Raw genomic sequence first — 18,014 nt, 5'->3', positions numbered from 1 at the left:
CTGAAGCATCTGTTATCCAGAGGTGCCAACATCTGTGGTTTGGTCATTGCATTTATGATTTTTGCCCTCTTGCTGTAATGACATGGGAGACACCTGAAAGCTACACTTTTCTGCTTTCACCTGGTGGTAAAGCCACTTCACTGAAGGGGAAAGGACGCAGGCATGAAAGATGCATTTGTTTCTTTATCTAGGTGAACTTTGACCCGTAAATTCATGACCCTCGGCCTTGCGAGCCAGCAGAAAATGGGTGTGCGGGACCGCGAGCTCTTTAAAAAAAACTTGCAGTCATAACAAACTTTTGTCTTGGTGTTAATTGGTGCACATTTGGGGAAAAAACAAATTGAGTTGCTAGATAACATTACGTCCAAAATCACATGCCATTAGACACATTTGAAAACAATATTGCTCGCTGATGATTAAAACTCTTGTGATGTGTCTCGAGAGCATCACTTGATCTGTTAGTGTACATGCTACCAAGCGTAAGCCGGAGGGGTAGGTTGTGCTGTGTCGCAATTTAACATTTTCTTTTGGTAGGCTATCATAATTTTCTTTTAAATTATTACGTATTTAGTGTTCCTATTTGGGCAGACAAGTTGTTTGAGTGAAATGGTCTTTGGATTTTTACTAATCAAATAAATTAAAATATGCGTTTGATACTCAGATCTACAAATAAGCCAATAGATCAACAGTAAAAAAAATTTCTTTTGCTACAGTAGACAGTCTATTATTATTATTATTATTATTATTATTATTATTATTATGTATAGTATTATTATATACACATACACCAGACTTCACAGTATATAAATACAAACATTTCTGCATATTGCAGTTAAATTTCATATCAGCTACTATACGTTTACTCATTTATGCTGTTAACATGGAGCTGCCCTGTCCACAGGTGTACACCTGAGTTATTGTGGGGTTAAAAAAATAAATAATTCATGCTAGCAGTGTTGGCAGATCTGTATTATCTGTGAACATTTTATAAGTGGCCGCTCCCTTTGCTTTGGATTCCTCAATCCAGTAGAACAACTTTCAGGTTCCAGACAGCCTATTCACACACTCGACCAATCAGAGCGCTCCAGCTCAGGGCTTTGGTTAACCTGCCCTACTGTACACGTTTGCAGTGGCCACTCCTCATTGGTGAGGCGTGTGTTCTGTGCTTTGGTTCTCTTTCTTGTTAGCAGAGAAGCACACATCCTCAGCACGGCTACAATACACACACTGCACCCAGGTGTGAAAGAAAGAGAACTTTTCATGTGTTTCCACATTATAAACATCACATAAGGTGATGTCTTACAATAGTTCAAATTAAAAATATAGAAAGCTCTTAATAAATGTTTTTTTTCTGCTATTTAGGAACACATGTACCTTCTAGTGATCACAAAGAGTAGCTCATAAGTTTAATGCTGTTTTTAGTAGTTCCTCACTCACTGTCAGTACAGTGTGTGGGTTTTTTTTTTTCTTTCTTTCTTTTTTTTAACAATTTTTTTATTTATTTATTTTTTTCTTCTCCTGGATGTATTCTCAACCTGAACTGAACTTTGTGTCTTCTGATAAAGGAACTTTTATTGCAGTTGGTATTTCTTATGTGTTTGTGCTCCGTTAGCACACACTGATGTAAGTGTACACTGAGGTAATGTCCTTTAGCTCTTTTCCAAGCACTGTACCATGGACAAGACTAACTTGGCACACAGTGTGTCTCTGTATCTCTGGATATCTCACTGTCTCCTACGTAGTCTAAGCCTTATCTCTCTTACACCAAAACATATCTGAAAAGAAAAATTTATGTTCATAGAAATGAATTTTATTTCTGCAAAGTCAAAATCACTGATATCCCTATGACCTCTAGTCTGAGATTTACCAATTTTGTGTAATCTGTTGCAAGTGACTAGGCATGACATGAGGTGACTGTGAAATTGCGGTTTATTCACTCTGTGATTGCAGTTTCCAGTTTATTTCACTGATTTTGCTTCCCTTTAAAGATATATTTAAAATAAAATGTGGAAAACATCATTCAGCATTTCTGTACTCATTAGGGAAAAATGAATTGATCTAAAAGAGAAAAGTACGAGGTTTCAGATATAAAATAATAAAATATTTGTTTAAAAAAAAAAAAAAAAAAAAATGGAAATGCCAGAGGCAAATTTGTCATGTATGTTCTAATTTGTGAAGCTTGTGTACTACTGAAAAGATAAAGGAGAGCCGAACGCTTATCTGTTGTCCAGCTGTGTGTATGTTGGAGCAGGTTGTTCTGACCCTGTCAGAGCTCAGAATGAACTTTTTTTTTCATGAATGCTATGAAATTGTTTCAGGGAACAGTTTTAATCGTCCCAAATATGAAATCCCACCCGTTTGTTTTTGGGACGTGTTGTAAAGTAGGAAGTGGTATCATCACAGCACGGACCTTAAAGCTGCAAAATATTGAAATCACAGCTAGTTACAATTCTGCTAAACAGGTAAACAGTAGATTCTGAAAGATGTGGGGTTTTCTGTTACATGGATTGTTAAAGATGTGATGGCTCTTCACACCTCCCTATGAGTCTTTTCACTATATCAAATGAAACAGAATTTTTCTTCCCACACTTTTGTACCGAATTTGTCTTGGGTGTCTTCAGCCCACACAGAAAATTAGAAAGCTTTTCAAAGGGCTGTATCTTAAGAATTACAATAAGCAATAAATGTAATGTAAGGACTGGATTCCCAGAACACTTTCCCAGGACAGTCATAACTTATTTAAATCATTGCATCTTGACCATGAAAACACTAATTGGCCATTAGGCTTGTTCGACACAACAGTGTGATCTTGCATTACCTCAGCATGCAGTTACTTTGCTCCCGATTACATTAGCCTTTGTTTGTTCATTTTTTAATCAGCTGATCATGTACTCAGTGGGTCACAGCTCCCGGGTTTGATCCTAAGCTTGGCTTACTGTATGGCATTTCATATGCTCTTCTTGTGTCTGTGTAGTTTTCCTCCCACATCCCACAGAAAAACATGCTCTGGATCCAGTGTGCCCCTGATCAGTAATATTACTGCAAAAGATAATGAAATCTGTGTATAATTAAGTGTTAATAATGATAGTTAAAAGATAATTTACACTATTGCATACTACTATTTGCCACTGGCGAGTATTTATCATGTTGTTATGAGTATATGCCATGAATGCCCCATGTTCATTGTTCATTTATTACTGTCATAGATTATTATTATTATTATTATTATTGTTGTTGTATCCAGTATTAATTGGCAGCAGTCTTGAAGTCTGTTTGAAAGCTTGTAAACACCTGACTTTGGCCTGCGGCCCACCTGTTGAATAGCGCTGGTTTTCAAGCATGATTAGAAGATGAGTCAGATAGAAAGTAGGCATACATAAACAGTATTCAGTAACATGAGTGTCACATGAGTGAGTCCTCCTTTGCATCCCTTCAGCCCTTCCTGTTAAACACAATAATAGCAGTGTAGGAAAAGTGGTTTGCTGGGTTGGAGATTTTCACATATGAAACTAATGCTTATGCTGGAGGCAGAGGTTTACAATGACTGTGTAGATGCATGTGTTCGTGTGTGAGCTTGGAGGAAGGGCATTTTTAACTGTTGTACATTAGTTGATGGCATGTGTTTGAGGTTGTTGTGCAATTTGTGCCTACAAGCAAAAGCAAAACCGTATTAGGATACAGCTCAATAAACATCAGATCAAACGCAACCCAAATGCTGCAAAGAGCTCTGTAAAGATATTTAGCTGAAACAGATAAACTATTAAAAAACAATTAAATGAATATGATTCTTTTGTCTGTAATTTGGTCATGCTATGGTTTAATTAGCCAAAAAAGGCTATAGGGTTTATCTAAACTAAGCATGAGTAGCATTTATAAAATTATGATTTTGTGAATGATGTTTGTGAAGGAGGTAAGCTTGTGTATTTGGGCTGGTTTATATTAGTTTTTTTTTCTAAAGAAAGATGGAAAAGCCTCTTTTGTATTCAGAGATTTTCTCACTTCATGATCCGTTATATTGCACAAATTGACTGCTTATATGTATCTATATCAGAATTAGACAGTCTGTCCCGTGTGCGCTCCTATGTTTGTCTGGTTGTTTTGTTTTTTTGCATCTTACACACTGTGTTTCCGTTCTCTGCAGTGCGTCCTTGCACAGGGGGAACAGCAGGCCTATACACTTTGAGCCTCCAATGCTGGACTTCCATGAACAGTAAGTTGCACGCATTCAACTTCCTTGGTGTATCTTTTTTCTGTCTTACATAGTCACTTTGCACGCACACACACACACGTGTGGCGGCCTGGGAAAACCATACACATGGTGAAATTCTGAAAACTACAGTTTTTTTTATTTCTGCCAGAAGTTCTAGCTTTCCGTCAAAAGAGAGAAGTGAAAAAATTGAATTCAGAGATTTTTATTCTGGCTCCACTGAAAGACACAAACACACTGATTGTGTAAAAGCAGATGTTATTTATGCATATACTTTAATTTGTGTTAAATTAATTTTATTAAATATAAACCTAATAAGTACAGCCATGAAAATTGTCTTTATACATGCCGTTATTCGTAGCCTGCGGACAGACAGGCTATTCAGTCACTGCCACTCATCCAGCAGTCGTTCCATGTTTATAAGACTTCATTATGGTTACATTATAAACTGCATGTGGAGTCCTCAATTACTCTGTCATCTCTATTATCTCATCCTAACGTTATTTAGTATTATCCTGAGCTGACAGGCTTTTGCAAGCAAATGCCCCACCCTCCTCTATACATTTGTAACCTAATTTATTTGTGGAAGAACAACATTAGTGACACATTCTCAAAGACGCTAAGTTAATGATGAATATTACATAATCGCTTTGATCATAAGCATCATTCATATCAGTCTCTTTAGTCTCATCTCCTGAGGTAAACCTCAGACATTCAATTAACACTAGCCACATTTTGGTTATTCACTCGAAAGATCACCGCTCTTACATCAGTGCTGAAATAATCACTGATTAAATTAATGAGTTTTGTTCTGTAGGCCAAATTTCTCTTTTGTTACTAGCATTCAAACACTGCAGCTTCGTCCACTGCAATCAGAGCTGGTATTTAGACAGTTTACAAACTGAATCTGTTTCAGTATGGCTATGGCGTGTAGCTATCCAACAACTTGACCAAAGTGTAGCATTCACTGCGTGAGCATTCACTTACCACGTGTAACACTCACTTACCAAGCAAGCAATTAAAGTATCTTTTAATAAGCAAGCAGCTGCATTCGTGAAGCTGGCTCTCTGCTTTCCTAACGTGACCTCTGCAGTTAGATAGCGTACGCAAGGTTAGAGATGAATAAAAACATTTCTACATTGTTTTGTTTTCTTAAACCTGATGTGTCAAAAATGTTATAGACTGAAAAACTCTATTTTTGTCACAACCTGTTTTTCGTCATTTTTAGTGTTTGAAAGAATTCAGTCACAGTGAAATCCAACAAGTTTCTCAGGCTACCACGCATTCCGCCTTCTTTGATATTTTGCAAATTAATATAATACCGTCTCCTTTCTCTCCTCCTCCTCTTGATCAAAGCCATGTGTGGCTACCAGAAGCCACTTCCTCATTTTTTTTTACACGGAGGGTTTGCGACTCAGCAGAGCCGGGGACTGTTTCAGTAGTGTTTCTGTTTAATTCCTCAATGTCACTCAACTGTTCTATCATCATTCTTCTGTACTGGACATGCAAAATGGATAGCCTTTCTTTAAACAAACTGAAATGAACCAAACCTGAAATGTTTTGTGTCCTCTGTGTGGAATTTTTTGAAAGAAAACCACTGTAAATTTAGTACATTTTCACTGTTTCCCTCGACGCATTCAGGCTGGCTTTCTGTAACTAAATAACAAACGTTTGGCTCTGTGTTCATCAGTGAGCAAGCTGCTATATTAGTCAGTGAAAGCCTTCAAGGCGTATACTCGCTGTTTTTATTTGCAGTTGTGTCTGTTTTTAATTCATTTCTGCCTTTGTTTAGTTAGATATACCAAAACTAACAATATTGCCAAAGCAGTTTCAACGTTTAGAACTTCTTCTTTAGTTTGGATTCAAATGTTTGTGTTACTAAATCGACCACATCATATAGGTCATCAGGAAATGTCTTTCCCTTTGCTGTTATGTCAGGCTGAAAGAATGGTGGAAAATGAAGTGAAACCTTGCTGTTATACCATGCTAATTTAGACGTATATCTCAAAAGCATAGCATTCAGTTATAAGCTGATTTGAAAAATTAAAAAAATGTAAACTTCTTTTCTCCCCCATTTTAAACCTATGTTCTTTAGGCTTGCACAGTTGTGTAAATAACTGATAAAAAAAATAAAAATTTGCATTAGTTAAAGCAAATCTCTACCTCACTCTGTTCTTGTGTTGCCTCTTTATCTTACACCCCCCACCCCACCCCCCACCACCACCAACAAACACATCTTATCTGTGCTTGTTTGTAAGAAATTGCTGTACAGTGTTGAGCAATCCTGCCTGATTCCAATAAAGCCTTGCTTAAATTACCCAGAGCCATCATAAATCTCAGCCTGTAATCTGCTTTTGATAGCATGTGCTTCCTAGTATCCTTACACACTTCTGGCAGCTGTGCTCTTTCTTTCCTTTTGCTTCTTTCTTTATAGACTTTTAATTTATTTTTAGTGTGTTTTGCGTGCCACGCTCATGCTTCAGATGTTGTCCAAACACTGTCCTGATGTATAAAACTGCATTGTAGCACATGCTGATAAGCGTTCTGGAGATGAACCCCCTTCAGATCGGTGGCCTATGTGCTGAACAGACAGATTTGAGTGTAGATCGTGTGATATAGATTAGCTTTAGATTTTTTTTTTCCCATGTCATTTTCTTACACAGTAAAGCAAAAATAAAAAAAAACCTGACTTATCTATTAATGACTGTTGAAGATTAATTGTTGTTGTTGTTTTTTTCCTTCTCAGGCCAGTTGGGATGCCAAAAATGGAAAAAGTTTACTTACACAATCCAAGTTCAGAAGAAATTAGTTTAATATCAATATCAGCAACAACAGCGCATTTTCATGCATCATTTTTTCAGAGTAGGGTAAGTACTTGCTTTACAAGGTTTACGATCTTCAAAAAGGTCTGACACACAACAGAGAAGATCTGATGTGTGCATGTTTTGTTGAGCAAAATAGGTTAATGTTGGCTTCCTGTTAGAAACTTAAAAAAAAAAAAAAAGGACGGAAGCAACCATATTCTTCCTCTTTGGCTCACCCGCCAGTGGCTTTGTCTGTCTAGAGAAAATACCATGTCCTGTTGTGTGCGTAAAATAGCTCAACGCACACACACACACACGAAGAGAGTTGTTTTTAAACTTCACTAGAATCTTTGTATCAACTATTTTTGTCATTTGATATATGAATGATGCTCTTACGTCAGATCAGTGAGCTCATTAAAGCCTAAGGGTCAAATTTAAGTGTTCTGTGTGTGACCGTGTATCTCACACTCTCCAGACGGTAGTAAATTAAACACATCCCACCTGTTCCTGACACTTGCATAATTAAATCACGCTGCCCCTCTGAAACTCATACAGCTCACGTTAAACATGACCAGAGGTCGTCCACTATAAATACAGCTATCTCATGAGCCACCATTTTGAGCCACATTGTGATAGTAGTTATTAATTGTCAGCGTTTAGGATTTAAATGTTTGTTTGTAGTTTATAGATTTCCACATAGGACTGAGGTCTTATCAGTGGTAGGAAGTGGGGCAAGGGTCACCCATACAAATATCGAGCCTAAAACAAATGTGGATTGAAAACTGAAACACAATGATGTGCTTTATAAACAATTTTAATGCTGTGTCTTTGCTTGTTAATAGTCTGATTATCAGGCCTATATACAAAGCAGCAACTTAGGAGTACTGAACATACTGCCTTGTGTGTGTTTCTCATCTACCTGACACATCTTGATTATAATAAAATGCTAAACAGACAATTTCTTATTCTACTTATAACTTTTATAAAAGGAATTATTATTGTTAATGAACTGGCCTCAAGTTGGCAAGACATTCTTTCAGTACCATCAACGTACAACCCTATAAACTTGGTTTATGTAGCTCTGACATTCAAAAACTCATGAATACATTACACAGTTCTGGATTGAGTAAGAAGGCTGATGAAACATTGCTCATTCTCTTTGAAATGGGAATTCAGTGTGTATTCAGAGAAGTTTTCCCTTATTATTCAGATTTATTTTTCAGTAATATTAAATAGGCTTACTGGAAAAATTTAGTACCATATGACTAATACAGTTTGTATGTGGGTTTTTGTTTTTGTCCTGGATACAGAAGTACTGCTGTGTAACCTAATATGAGACACTTTTTTTTTTTTTTTTGGCAGATAATTCCACCAGGAGGGAACACCTCATTTGATGTGGTTTTTCTAGCTCGAGTAGTAGGGAATGTAGAAAATACGTTATTTATTAACACATCTCACCATGGAGTGTTCACATACCAGGTATGTTTCAAAGCCAGTCCTTTTGGCCAGGGAGTAGATGTTGTAAACTGGCATGGTGAACTATTTAAATTTGACTAGACTGTAAAGTGTACTGTTTCTTGCAGGTGTTTGGTGTGGGCATACCTAACCCATACAGACTCAGGCCTTTTGTAGGGGCCAGAGTCCCTGTGAATAGCAGCTTCTCTCCACTTATAAACATCTTTAATCCACACAGCGAGCCGCTACAGGTAATCTAATTACGGCATGTGCAGATGTCTTAAATTGAATGCAAATGATGCGCAAGTGCCTCTCTGGGCTCTATTTGCTAATGTCCTCTTTTCCATAAGACTCTGCTTTCTCTTTTAGGTTGTGGAAATGTACTCAAGTGGGGGCGATTTACATCTAGAGCTGCCAACTGGCCAACAAGGTGGCACCAAAAAGTTATGGGTGCGTGTCTATTCTTCACAGAATTAAGTATTCTTAATTACTGGGCACTTATAGTATGCATTAAGCTCATAGTATTTATCATCATTTAATTTTATTTATCTATTTTTTGCTTTTTGTAGGAAATTGCCCCATTTGAGACAAAGGGTGTAATGAGGGCCAGCTTCTCTTCACGGGATGCTGACAACCACACAGCCTTCATCAGGATCAAGACCAACGCCTCCAACGAGGACGAGTTCATCATCCTTCCTGTAGAGGTGGAGGTCACCACAGGTCAGGATGCCTAAGTCAAAACTACTAGCTTTATGTTTTCAGCTACAATGTGAAACCCAGGCTAAGTATATATTCATTTCTTTTTCCAGCACCTGGTATATACTCTTCAACAGAGATGTTAGACTTTGGTACACTTCGATCGCAAGGTAACTTTAACATTGCTTGAGCTGTTTAATCGTACAGCAGTGTTTCTTAATACATGGCTGAAACTGACGCATACTTTTTTTTTTTCTTGTACAGATCGACCAAAACAGTTGAATTTGCATCTTCTAAATTCTGGAGCAAAAGATGTATCAATCATGGTAGGGCTTTTCACAACCTTTTTGTACATTATCTTAGTTATAATTTATTACTGAACAAACACTATTTGTATTTCAGAGTGTTCGGCCAACACCGGCTAACGAAGCCATTACAGTTGAGTTCAAGCAGGTTACGCTAAAAGCAGGAGAGAGCCGATATACCAAAGTCGCAAGTATAAATTTTGATGGTAAGTACAGTTTTTTGATGGTGTTGTTTTTCTGTATTCTTCCAAATGGTCTGAAGTTACATGTTGTGATACAAGTTTACTTCCCTCTAGTTTGGTGTATTATTCAGTGTTGATAACATTAAGTTACTGATCAAGTGAACCATTAAGGAAATAAATCAAATTATAAGCTCTTTATAATATATAATCTATTATAAGCTTTTCACTCAAAAACAGCAGGCTCAGTATAGGGGTGAGCAAATCTGTGATAAGCAGATATCGTGTCATAGATTTGCTGTTAGTTTTTTATGTTGTTGACCAGCTGACGATAGGTTTAACAACCCGATTAATAAAATAAACCCTGCATTCTGTTGACTTTCGTGAAGCAATAGTTGTCAATAGGGTATGTTTAAACATAGTATGCTTCATGGTGGTGTGATGCACTGTGAGCTACATTTTCTGAATCCTACCGCCTGCTGCTCTACACACATCGGCTGAGGTGTTATGTGGCTGACAGTAGAACATTTTTTATTGGGTGTATTTGTGTGTATGGTGACATGATCTTTTCAGATTCAAGAATATGCAGGTATGTGGAAACACTAGCAAAGTCCATGCAAAGCTGTTATATAACTCTGATGCTAGCACAAAATGCACAATGTCACCTTGTGGTTAAACCTGTTTAAATATAACAGTGCTAGCCAGAGTCAAATAATATTTTTAGTTGGGAGGCAGGAGAAAACACCATACGTCATAGATGAGACATTCTCCAATGACTTGGCGACTTTTTGTTGAGGGCACAAACACATAGTGCTACATTAAAAAACAAAAAAAACTCAGGAGAGGATAAGAACTGTGCCTGCGAAGTTGTTCACTCTGTGCAAATTCATATATTTTTTAATTTTCCTTAGTCTATATTAATCTACTAGCTAACTGGCTCACTATGTTACATTATTATATTACTATTCTTACAGTGTTATTACATTTTGTTAGCTGCCACTGCAAGGATTTCCAGCATACCGAAACATGAGACTGGGCAGCACCCTTGAGCTTCCACTTGCTTTTGGGAATGCTAATGAATTCATTTATCCACTGCTACAGTATTTTAATATGTTAGAACAGAGTCGTGTTAAGGACTTTACAATTGAGGTCAGGTTAGAGTGAAATATCAGTTTAAATGCTGTAAGTTGGAGTGTGTGGTGTATAGCAGATTGTGAACTGGGGGTTGGGGAAGGTTTTTGCGGTAACTTCCCTTTAAAGCCGCCTAACCAACTGCCAGCCAGTAGGTTACTGAGAAGTAAAGTGCTGAACATTGCTCACTTTACTGCTATATTAGAGAGTACTTGAAGCAAATGTCTACAGGGCCTTTTCTGAAACAGAGACTGTGATGCATGGCTTTAGAATCACTTCCTCCATGCTGTATTACAAAACTGTAATGTTTTTTCTGTTTTTCCTTTTTCATTTCTTGCCATTTCAGCTTCAAAAGCAAGAAGACCAGACCAGTTTTCTGGTAAAATAACAGTAAAGGCTAAAGAGAAAAGCTACTCAAAACTTGAAATTCCTTACCAAGCTGAAGTTTTAGAGGGGTCAGCTATTTTTTTGTTTGTTCCTTATCATAACAAGCATATCTGTTGTCTTGGTCCCATGAGAAAAGACATTTCCTTTATCCATTATAGGTACCTGGGCTTTGACCACACGGCCACCCTGTTCCACATCAGAGACAGTCCTGTAGATCCAGTGGACCGGCCCATCTACCTCACCAACACCTTCAACTTCGCCATACGCATCCACAATGTTTCCCTTCCTGAAGATGTTAAAATGTTCAATGTGAGTCAGTCGTCTCATGCTAATGATATAGCCTGTTGATGTTTCATTGTTTCCTGGGTGCTTATAAAACGATGAGGTAGGACATTGTGGTCCCACGCAGCCGAAGTTGGTTGGTTGGTTGCTCCAGTTGGCATTTTATGAAAATTATATGTAGGCTTACTAACGTCAGGATAGTGTTGTTTCTGCGACCAGTAAGTCATGAAGAAATGTAAGTACCATCATGAATCCAGCAACACCAAAATCCCCAAAATCAGTTGGTACTGCTGTGGGGCTTTTTAAAATATCTAAAAATGGGCTTATTTTGCCTGTATAGTGGTGTTTTGGGAAACATTGTACTGAATTGAATTTAAATGAAAAAGTCCTTTTTGACTGTTGTACTGTCAGTTTAAGCATGAAATACATATCAAACAGTTTTAGTATCCTGTGTGTTTTTCAGGTGCATAATTTCAGCACGCCAGTCCTTATCCCTCCCCATGAATCTTGCTACATCTTCTCCCTGCTCTTCCGGCCTGTACGGCCTTCTATCCACATTGACAGCAACATCCTCCTCGTCACCAACGCATCCAAGTTCCACCTCCCTGTCAGGGCCTATACCGGCTTTCTGGAGGTATACAAACGTCTCTAAATAACTATTACCTTATTGGAACATAACAGTAAATAGTTGTTAGACTTGATGCTAACACAAAGTGAGTAAGCTTAAATCTTTTTCAAGAGGAGGCTTGTTTAGTGTAAACAAGATTAGATAACAGATTTAAGTGTTGTCTGTTAAGGAAGTCTGTTCCATTCATCGTCATGACATTCCTTTATGAGGAATCCATTGAAATAGACGCAGTAATAGGAAAGAAGGGTGTGTACAGTACAGGGCCCAGATATTCCAGGACTAATACTACTAGGGATTGGTTGATATGGCAAAAATATAATGATGGTGTAGATCAGATCCTTTGAAGATTCTGATGCACAATATGTCTCATTATTTAGTTCTTCTATCAAAATTCTAGCAAAACAGTAGAGCCACATTTTTTAAAAAAAAATATTTTTGTTGAACATTTAACAAGACATTTGTTGTGATGTCGATCACATTATATCTCACACCCTAACTAAAAAGACAAATTATGAAGTTGCTGGCAAAGTGAAGTCACAAATTATGGTCCCTTTCACAAGACAAATAAATTCAAGATACGTGTAAGTTTAAAAGACAATGCAGGTGATCTTGAATGTTTGCATATGGAAAATAAACAATTATTATGTATATATTGATTTTTATTATTATTTCTGATATTTTAAGTATTTTTTCTGCACCACTTTATGAAATTAAACATCGTCCGTGTTCTTTCCAAAGCCTGTCGTCATTTCACCCAGTTCTAAAGAGCACATCTTGGACTATGGCATTCTAAGCGCTACAGACACCAGCAGTTTGGTCTTTGTGGTTGTCAACAACAACCCCATAGAGGTAAGGCTCTATGTGAGCTGAAACTGTCACATCCATCAGCAGACAGGAAGCAGGTTTATCAAGAACATGTTAAATGTTCTTGTTCTTGTTGGATGAGATGGGAGCAGCACTGAATTGTTGGACTTTTTGTTCTGTTCAAAGCTGTAATTGTACTGCATGGTTGCTAATGGAAAGATATACTCCCCACAGCTGGAAATTAAGTCATGGCTTGTGACGGGAGACAGCCTATCTATGGAGCTGCTGACCACAGAGAAAGGGAACAGGAGTATAGCACTGGGTCGAGTCGGGGAGCTTCAAAACACCTCAGCGGCCTATTACAAAACAGTAAGAATATAAATGTATATAAGGATAGACACACACAGGCTCTGCATTTATTTTAAATAATGCTTTACTCCCATTTCTCTGCCTAAAAAACTCATCAATGACAGTTCAGGTATTTATTTATTTATTTTTTTTTTTAGAATAAACTTGGACTAGTCTTGCAGGTTTGGTTGAATATTTTGTTTAGATAACCATAAGTCCTGACCGTGTTTTGCATACCCTGTCAGCTCTTGAATGAATGAAGTGCTTGCACCTTTTTCACTTTACATGACCATGGAGGTGCCTTTACACAGGAAAATCATATGTAAACCACAGCCATGTCAGGTGTGTTTCTGTGTTTTCTTTCACAGGTCATATTAGCTTCTGGCTATTATGCAGCGTTTAAAGTAACCCTGATAGCTAAAGCACTGGAGGGTGTATATGATGGAGCTGTACACATTACCACAGATTATGAGGTGTGTGTTTCATGTACCCTATAGCACTGGCATGACTCTGCTTGCTCAGGTGTGTTGTTTAGAGTTTAGTTCTGTTCTCTTGTGTCTTTTTCAGATATTGACCATCCCAGTAAAGGCTCTTATAGCAGTGGGAACATTAAGCTGCTCGCCCAAACACGTTATCATGCCTCCCTCTTTTCCGGTAAGTTCTCTGTGCTGAACAAAGTGCAGGGTGTCTGCAGAAAACATAACGTGAGACAAACGAAAGGCCTTATGTATTATATATCAGGAATTCATACTTACATTTTAGGCTGATTTGGACTATTCCCAGTTTGATGTAGATTCTTTTCCTTAACATAGGTGAATGTGATTTTGCATCCTGACACACACACTGGAGTCACTTGCACAAAGCAGAAATATGTTAAACTTAGCATTTCTAGACATTTCTTTCTAATTTCTACCTTGAATTTAGTTCTATCGACAGATCATTTTGCTTCTTTCTAAAAAATAAATGCTTAATGTAGCTATATTACCTGCCAATACAATGAGACAGTTTCAAGCCTAAAATGAGAAAAGTGTCTAGAAATCGGTTTAATAATCATATTTGTTTTTATCATATTCTCATAATGACAAATATTTGATAGTATACATGTAGACTTATTCAAAATGACTTATCTTTTATGAATGTTGTAGTATTTTCTTGAAGCTCTGTAAGTCAAGAATTAAACACAACGTGGCATGCTGTTACAGGAAGGTCGATTACAGGGTGTGAAGGGGGGTTACTCGTCATTAACACCTGTAGCTGATTATTTTCCCAGTAACAGCATGTCCCGAAGTGTTGTATTCCTCTTATACAACAGAAATTTACTGGCAATTGCATTCCTTTTTTTTATTAACTAAAGAACAACTTGTCTTACTTTTTAACCATTTATAGTTACGTTTAGTGTTATGGAATGTCTCCCAAACACGTCAGTTCCTGTTATCACTTACATTATAACAGCTAAGAACAGTCATTCTCTCAACAGATTTTCTTTTCTCTTTTGTGTGTTTTTTCATCATATAATATATATATCTGTTGCTGGTTTCTTTAAATGAAAGTTAATTTCATTTAGGACATTGTTTTTGAAATTCGGAAGTACTGATGTATATCAGTGTAACAATTCCTCACTGTCCAGCTTTGTTGCCCGAAAGCTATCGACTGATGAATTATGCTTGTATAACTACATAACGATTAGCACCTTGCAAAATGCTAGTTGGAGAACTAGACAAAACATGTTTTTCCCTGCGGCAGTTGTTATTCTGTCTTACTGTCAAGAAGCAGTTCTGTATCAGATTCCAGACATGTCCTTTGTTTTTTATTTAGAGCGACAGTTCTGTCAAAATTTTTTTGTCTCAAGTTTGCTTTCTTAATGTTGAGCTGAAACTATAAGGGTAACAATGAAGAAAAAAAAAATGTTCTACCAGTTTAATTTTGGCCTAAAACTTTACACACCTGTCTTAAACTGCACTCTAGTTCTTAACTCATTTGAAATAAGTTTGTTTGTATTTAAAAATGGACAAAAAGTATATAAAACTAGTAGTAGTTGTAGTAGTAGCAGCTACCTTGGAGCTAGAATCACTTTGCTTCTCAGCAGTTTATCTCTTAGACTCAGCTGGGAGGTGTGGCTCATGATTTAAAGGAGTTGTAAGACATTTCAATTGTACATTTATATACAACTGATCGAGCCACACGTATCATTTACACGTAACAATAAGTCATCATACTGGCATCCGGAGACATGTTTTTCAAAATGCTAAACCGGAACCTTTTAGCTTCACTTATTTGCCTCTTAAATGTGATGCAAATATAAAGAAACTTCAGACACCATGTCTTGGCCACAACCGCATTTGGGATATGATGGAAAATTATATACATTTTATTTTTGGTTTAACTATTACTTTAATAATATTGTCCATTAATTAGCGGTGTTTTGTGTTTTTGATTTGTCTCCAGGGAAAAGTAGTTCATCAAGGGCTCAGCATCCAGAGTTCATTCTCACAGAGGGTGAGGCTCCAGCAGATCCTCTCTCTCACCGAGGACATGCGGTTTTACTACAAACGTCTCCGCAGTAACAGAGTGGAGCTGGAGCCCAGGCGTAAAACCAAGGTGTCTGTCCAGTTTCACCAGTCACATACTTCATCCCCGATTCTGAACTGAATTTCAAAACAACTACAGTGTAAAATCTTTATGATTGCTTCTCATGTTTTTCTTTGTTTTTTCTTTTCCAGATAGCAAATATTTATTTCGATGCCAGTATACAATGTGGCGATCACTGTTATGTAGGATTACCGTTTGTACTAAAATGTAAGTAGTTTCTTTTTTCTTTCCTGTGTTTTTTTCCCTGTGTTTTTGAGCACTTAAGTGCTGTGGTTATGTTTGCAGCTGAAGTAAGACCACATATTCCTGCTATGCTGGAGGACATTTGGGACAGCGATGTAGATTTGCATCAGAGACTGCTGAAGAGATGGAAAGAGCTGAAGGAACAGTCAGGCTTTGAGTGAGTCCCAGCATGGCTCTGTGGCATACAAACTACTACCAGTTGTATCCAATTCACATTTCATAATCAGTATATAAGAGCTTGTTTGTAATAACGAGGATGGATTTTTTCTTTTTTTTTTTGGTGTAGGGTGGAGGCTTTCTTTGAAGTGAACACAGATCTACAAAAGAAGGTGCAGGCCAAGATATCAGCACAGCTCACATGGCCTTCACTGATCAACTCCTCACAGCAAGTTCTGTTCCCTCTCACCAACATCAATAGCTCCTCTGTGAGTTCCCACACACTCATTTTTGTTCTTGTTTTTGTCAAACCTCAAGCTAAAGTGCTTAAAAAGTAGGAAACTGATTGTGCACACTAGATAGATTTCATTTCATTTATTGATTGACGAATATTCTTAAACACCCAGTGTTCATTTGGTGGGGAAAAAAGTCACAAAAATGCATTTAATAACATTGAAGATGATGAGTTGTGAATTTTGGAAATGTGTTTTTTTTTTTTTTTTGGGTCTACTGTTTCTGCACACGAATACAACCATATAGTGTTAATGAGGATACATTCCTTCTTCTGTTTTCTAGATCTTTCTAAACTCAAACTGCTGTTATGTTTTGCATATAGTTGTAAAACACACCACATCCTGTGTCTTGGCTTAGATGTACAGAATAGATTAAATTAGATCCATATTCCCCATGTTTTACAGCACTGAATATGTTTACATGCAAGAAATAATTCTATTACTGTGACCACAGGTTATGTTTAGTTTGTAGAAAATATTTATATTAACATTTAATATTAATATATAATATATTGTCATTGCCAAAGTAACAGATAACAACACACATACAACAATGATAATTGTTAGTAGATAACATCATAATACTGTGTTGGGTTGGGTTTATATTTACTTTTCATATAAAACAAATGACAGGGCCATAAAAAGTTTTTCCAATTGCTGCTTTTCTCTGGGTTTTGGTGGTTATGGCAAATATTGCTTGATTGTTAATGTCTGTCAAGCAACAAACATTTGTCAGAGCATTGTAGCTACACACATTTAATTCATATATGTGGAACATGCCTGAGTGCACATCATCTGATTTATTATTATTATTATTATTTTTTAAATAGGTGGAGGAGATCATTCTGGAGAACCCAGCTGATGTTCCAGTCTATGTGCAGGTTCTTCCTGTTGCCCTCTACCCGAACCCCTCAGCGTTTACAGAAATAGTCGAAGACAGGTGATGAATCAAACCACTTTCTACTTATAGAAAGTGGGAACTAAGTGCAGAAGGGTTTTTTTTTTTTAAAAAAAAAAAAAAAAAAGATCTGTTCAGAGGAATTGCGTGTACCCACAAGAGACTATGTTTGTCATGCTATGGAATTTAGTGCTTCATTTAATGGTAGATTTTCTTGCTTTTTAGAAAGACTGTACTTCTCTTTGTGTTGCTGATGCACTACCCACAGGGGTACTAAAACAACATAACCTGCTTTGCCTGTCAAATCGCACCTATAACTTCCTCTTCAGGAGTGGAAATGGTATACACTCGGAGAGTTGAGAGGTTTTGTAAGCTGAAAAGGTAGCAAAAAAGGTAGTGATATGGAAGAACCTGATTCACCATATCATTTTTACAAACCCTTTGTAAAAATTTCTGGTGTTAAGTGTTGATGGGTTTAGCTGCTATTTAGCTGCTATTGCTGTAAATTCCCAAGACTAGACTAGACCTAAATCAAGGCTATGACCTGATTTAAAGAATCTGCGGTTCAGCGCTGTAGATCTGGGATCATCAGAACTTCTGATCCAGATT

The 18,014-nt window shown here is 37.1% G+C and overlaps 1 protein-coding gene across 1 annotated transcript in view; it reads left to right on the top strand.

Annotated features, from left to right (window-relative positions):
* Nucleotides 1-18,014, top strand: part of tmem131 (transmembrane protein 131) — a 45,211-nt gene that overhangs the window by 17,797 nt on the left and 9,400 nt on the right. The window contains exons 4-24 of the mRNA XM_026943439.3: nucleotides 4,142-4,210; nucleotides 6,954-7,074; nucleotides 8,374-8,490; nucleotides 8,595-8,717; nucleotides 8,836-8,916; nucleotides 9,036-9,186; nucleotides 9,276-9,332; nucleotides 9,427-9,488; nucleotides 9,565-9,673; nucleotides 11,124-11,232; nucleotides 11,323-11,473; nucleotides 11,910-12,080; nucleotides 12,813-12,923; nucleotides 13,113-13,247; nucleotides 13,595-13,699; nucleotides 13,794-13,880; nucleotides 15,672-15,824; nucleotides 15,947-16,022; nucleotides 16,101-16,215; nucleotides 16,345-16,483; nucleotides 17,338-17,447. Of these exons, the coding sequence (XP_026799240.2) occupies nucleotides 4,142-4,210; nucleotides 6,954-7,074; nucleotides 8,374-8,490; nucleotides 8,595-8,717; nucleotides 8,836-8,916; nucleotides 9,036-9,186; nucleotides 9,276-9,332; nucleotides 9,427-9,488; nucleotides 9,565-9,673; nucleotides 11,124-11,232; nucleotides 11,323-11,473; nucleotides 11,910-12,080; nucleotides 12,813-12,923; nucleotides 13,113-13,247; nucleotides 13,595-13,699; nucleotides 13,794-13,880; nucleotides 15,672-15,824; nucleotides 15,947-16,022; nucleotides 16,101-16,215; nucleotides 16,345-16,483; nucleotides 17,338-17,447 (2,352 nt within the window). The remainder of the gene's footprint in view (nucleotides 1-4,141; nucleotides 4,211-6,953; nucleotides 7,075-8,373; nucleotides 8,491-8,594; nucleotides 8,718-8,835; nucleotides 8,917-9,035; nucleotides 9,187-9,275; nucleotides 9,333-9,426; nucleotides 9,489-9,564; nucleotides 9,674-11,123; nucleotides 11,233-11,322; nucleotides 11,474-11,909; nucleotides 12,081-12,812; nucleotides 12,924-13,112; nucleotides 13,248-13,594; nucleotides 13,700-13,793; nucleotides 13,881-15,671; nucleotides 15,825-15,946; nucleotides 16,023-16,100; nucleotides 16,216-16,344; nucleotides 16,484-17,337; nucleotides 17,448-18,014) is intronic.

The sequence above is a fragment of the Pangasianodon hypophthalmus genome, chromosome 2 (assembly GCF_027358585.1).
Source record: "Pangasianodon hypophthalmus isolate fPanHyp1 chromosome 2, fPanHyp1.pri, whole genome shotgun sequence".
Classification (NCBI taxonomy): Eukaryota; Metazoa; Chordata; class Actinopteri; order Siluriformes; family Pangasiidae; genus Pangasianodon; species Pangasianodon hypophthalmus.
The sequence above is the reverse complement of the archived record's forward strand: the minus strand, read 5'-3'. Positions and strand labels throughout refer to the sequence as shown.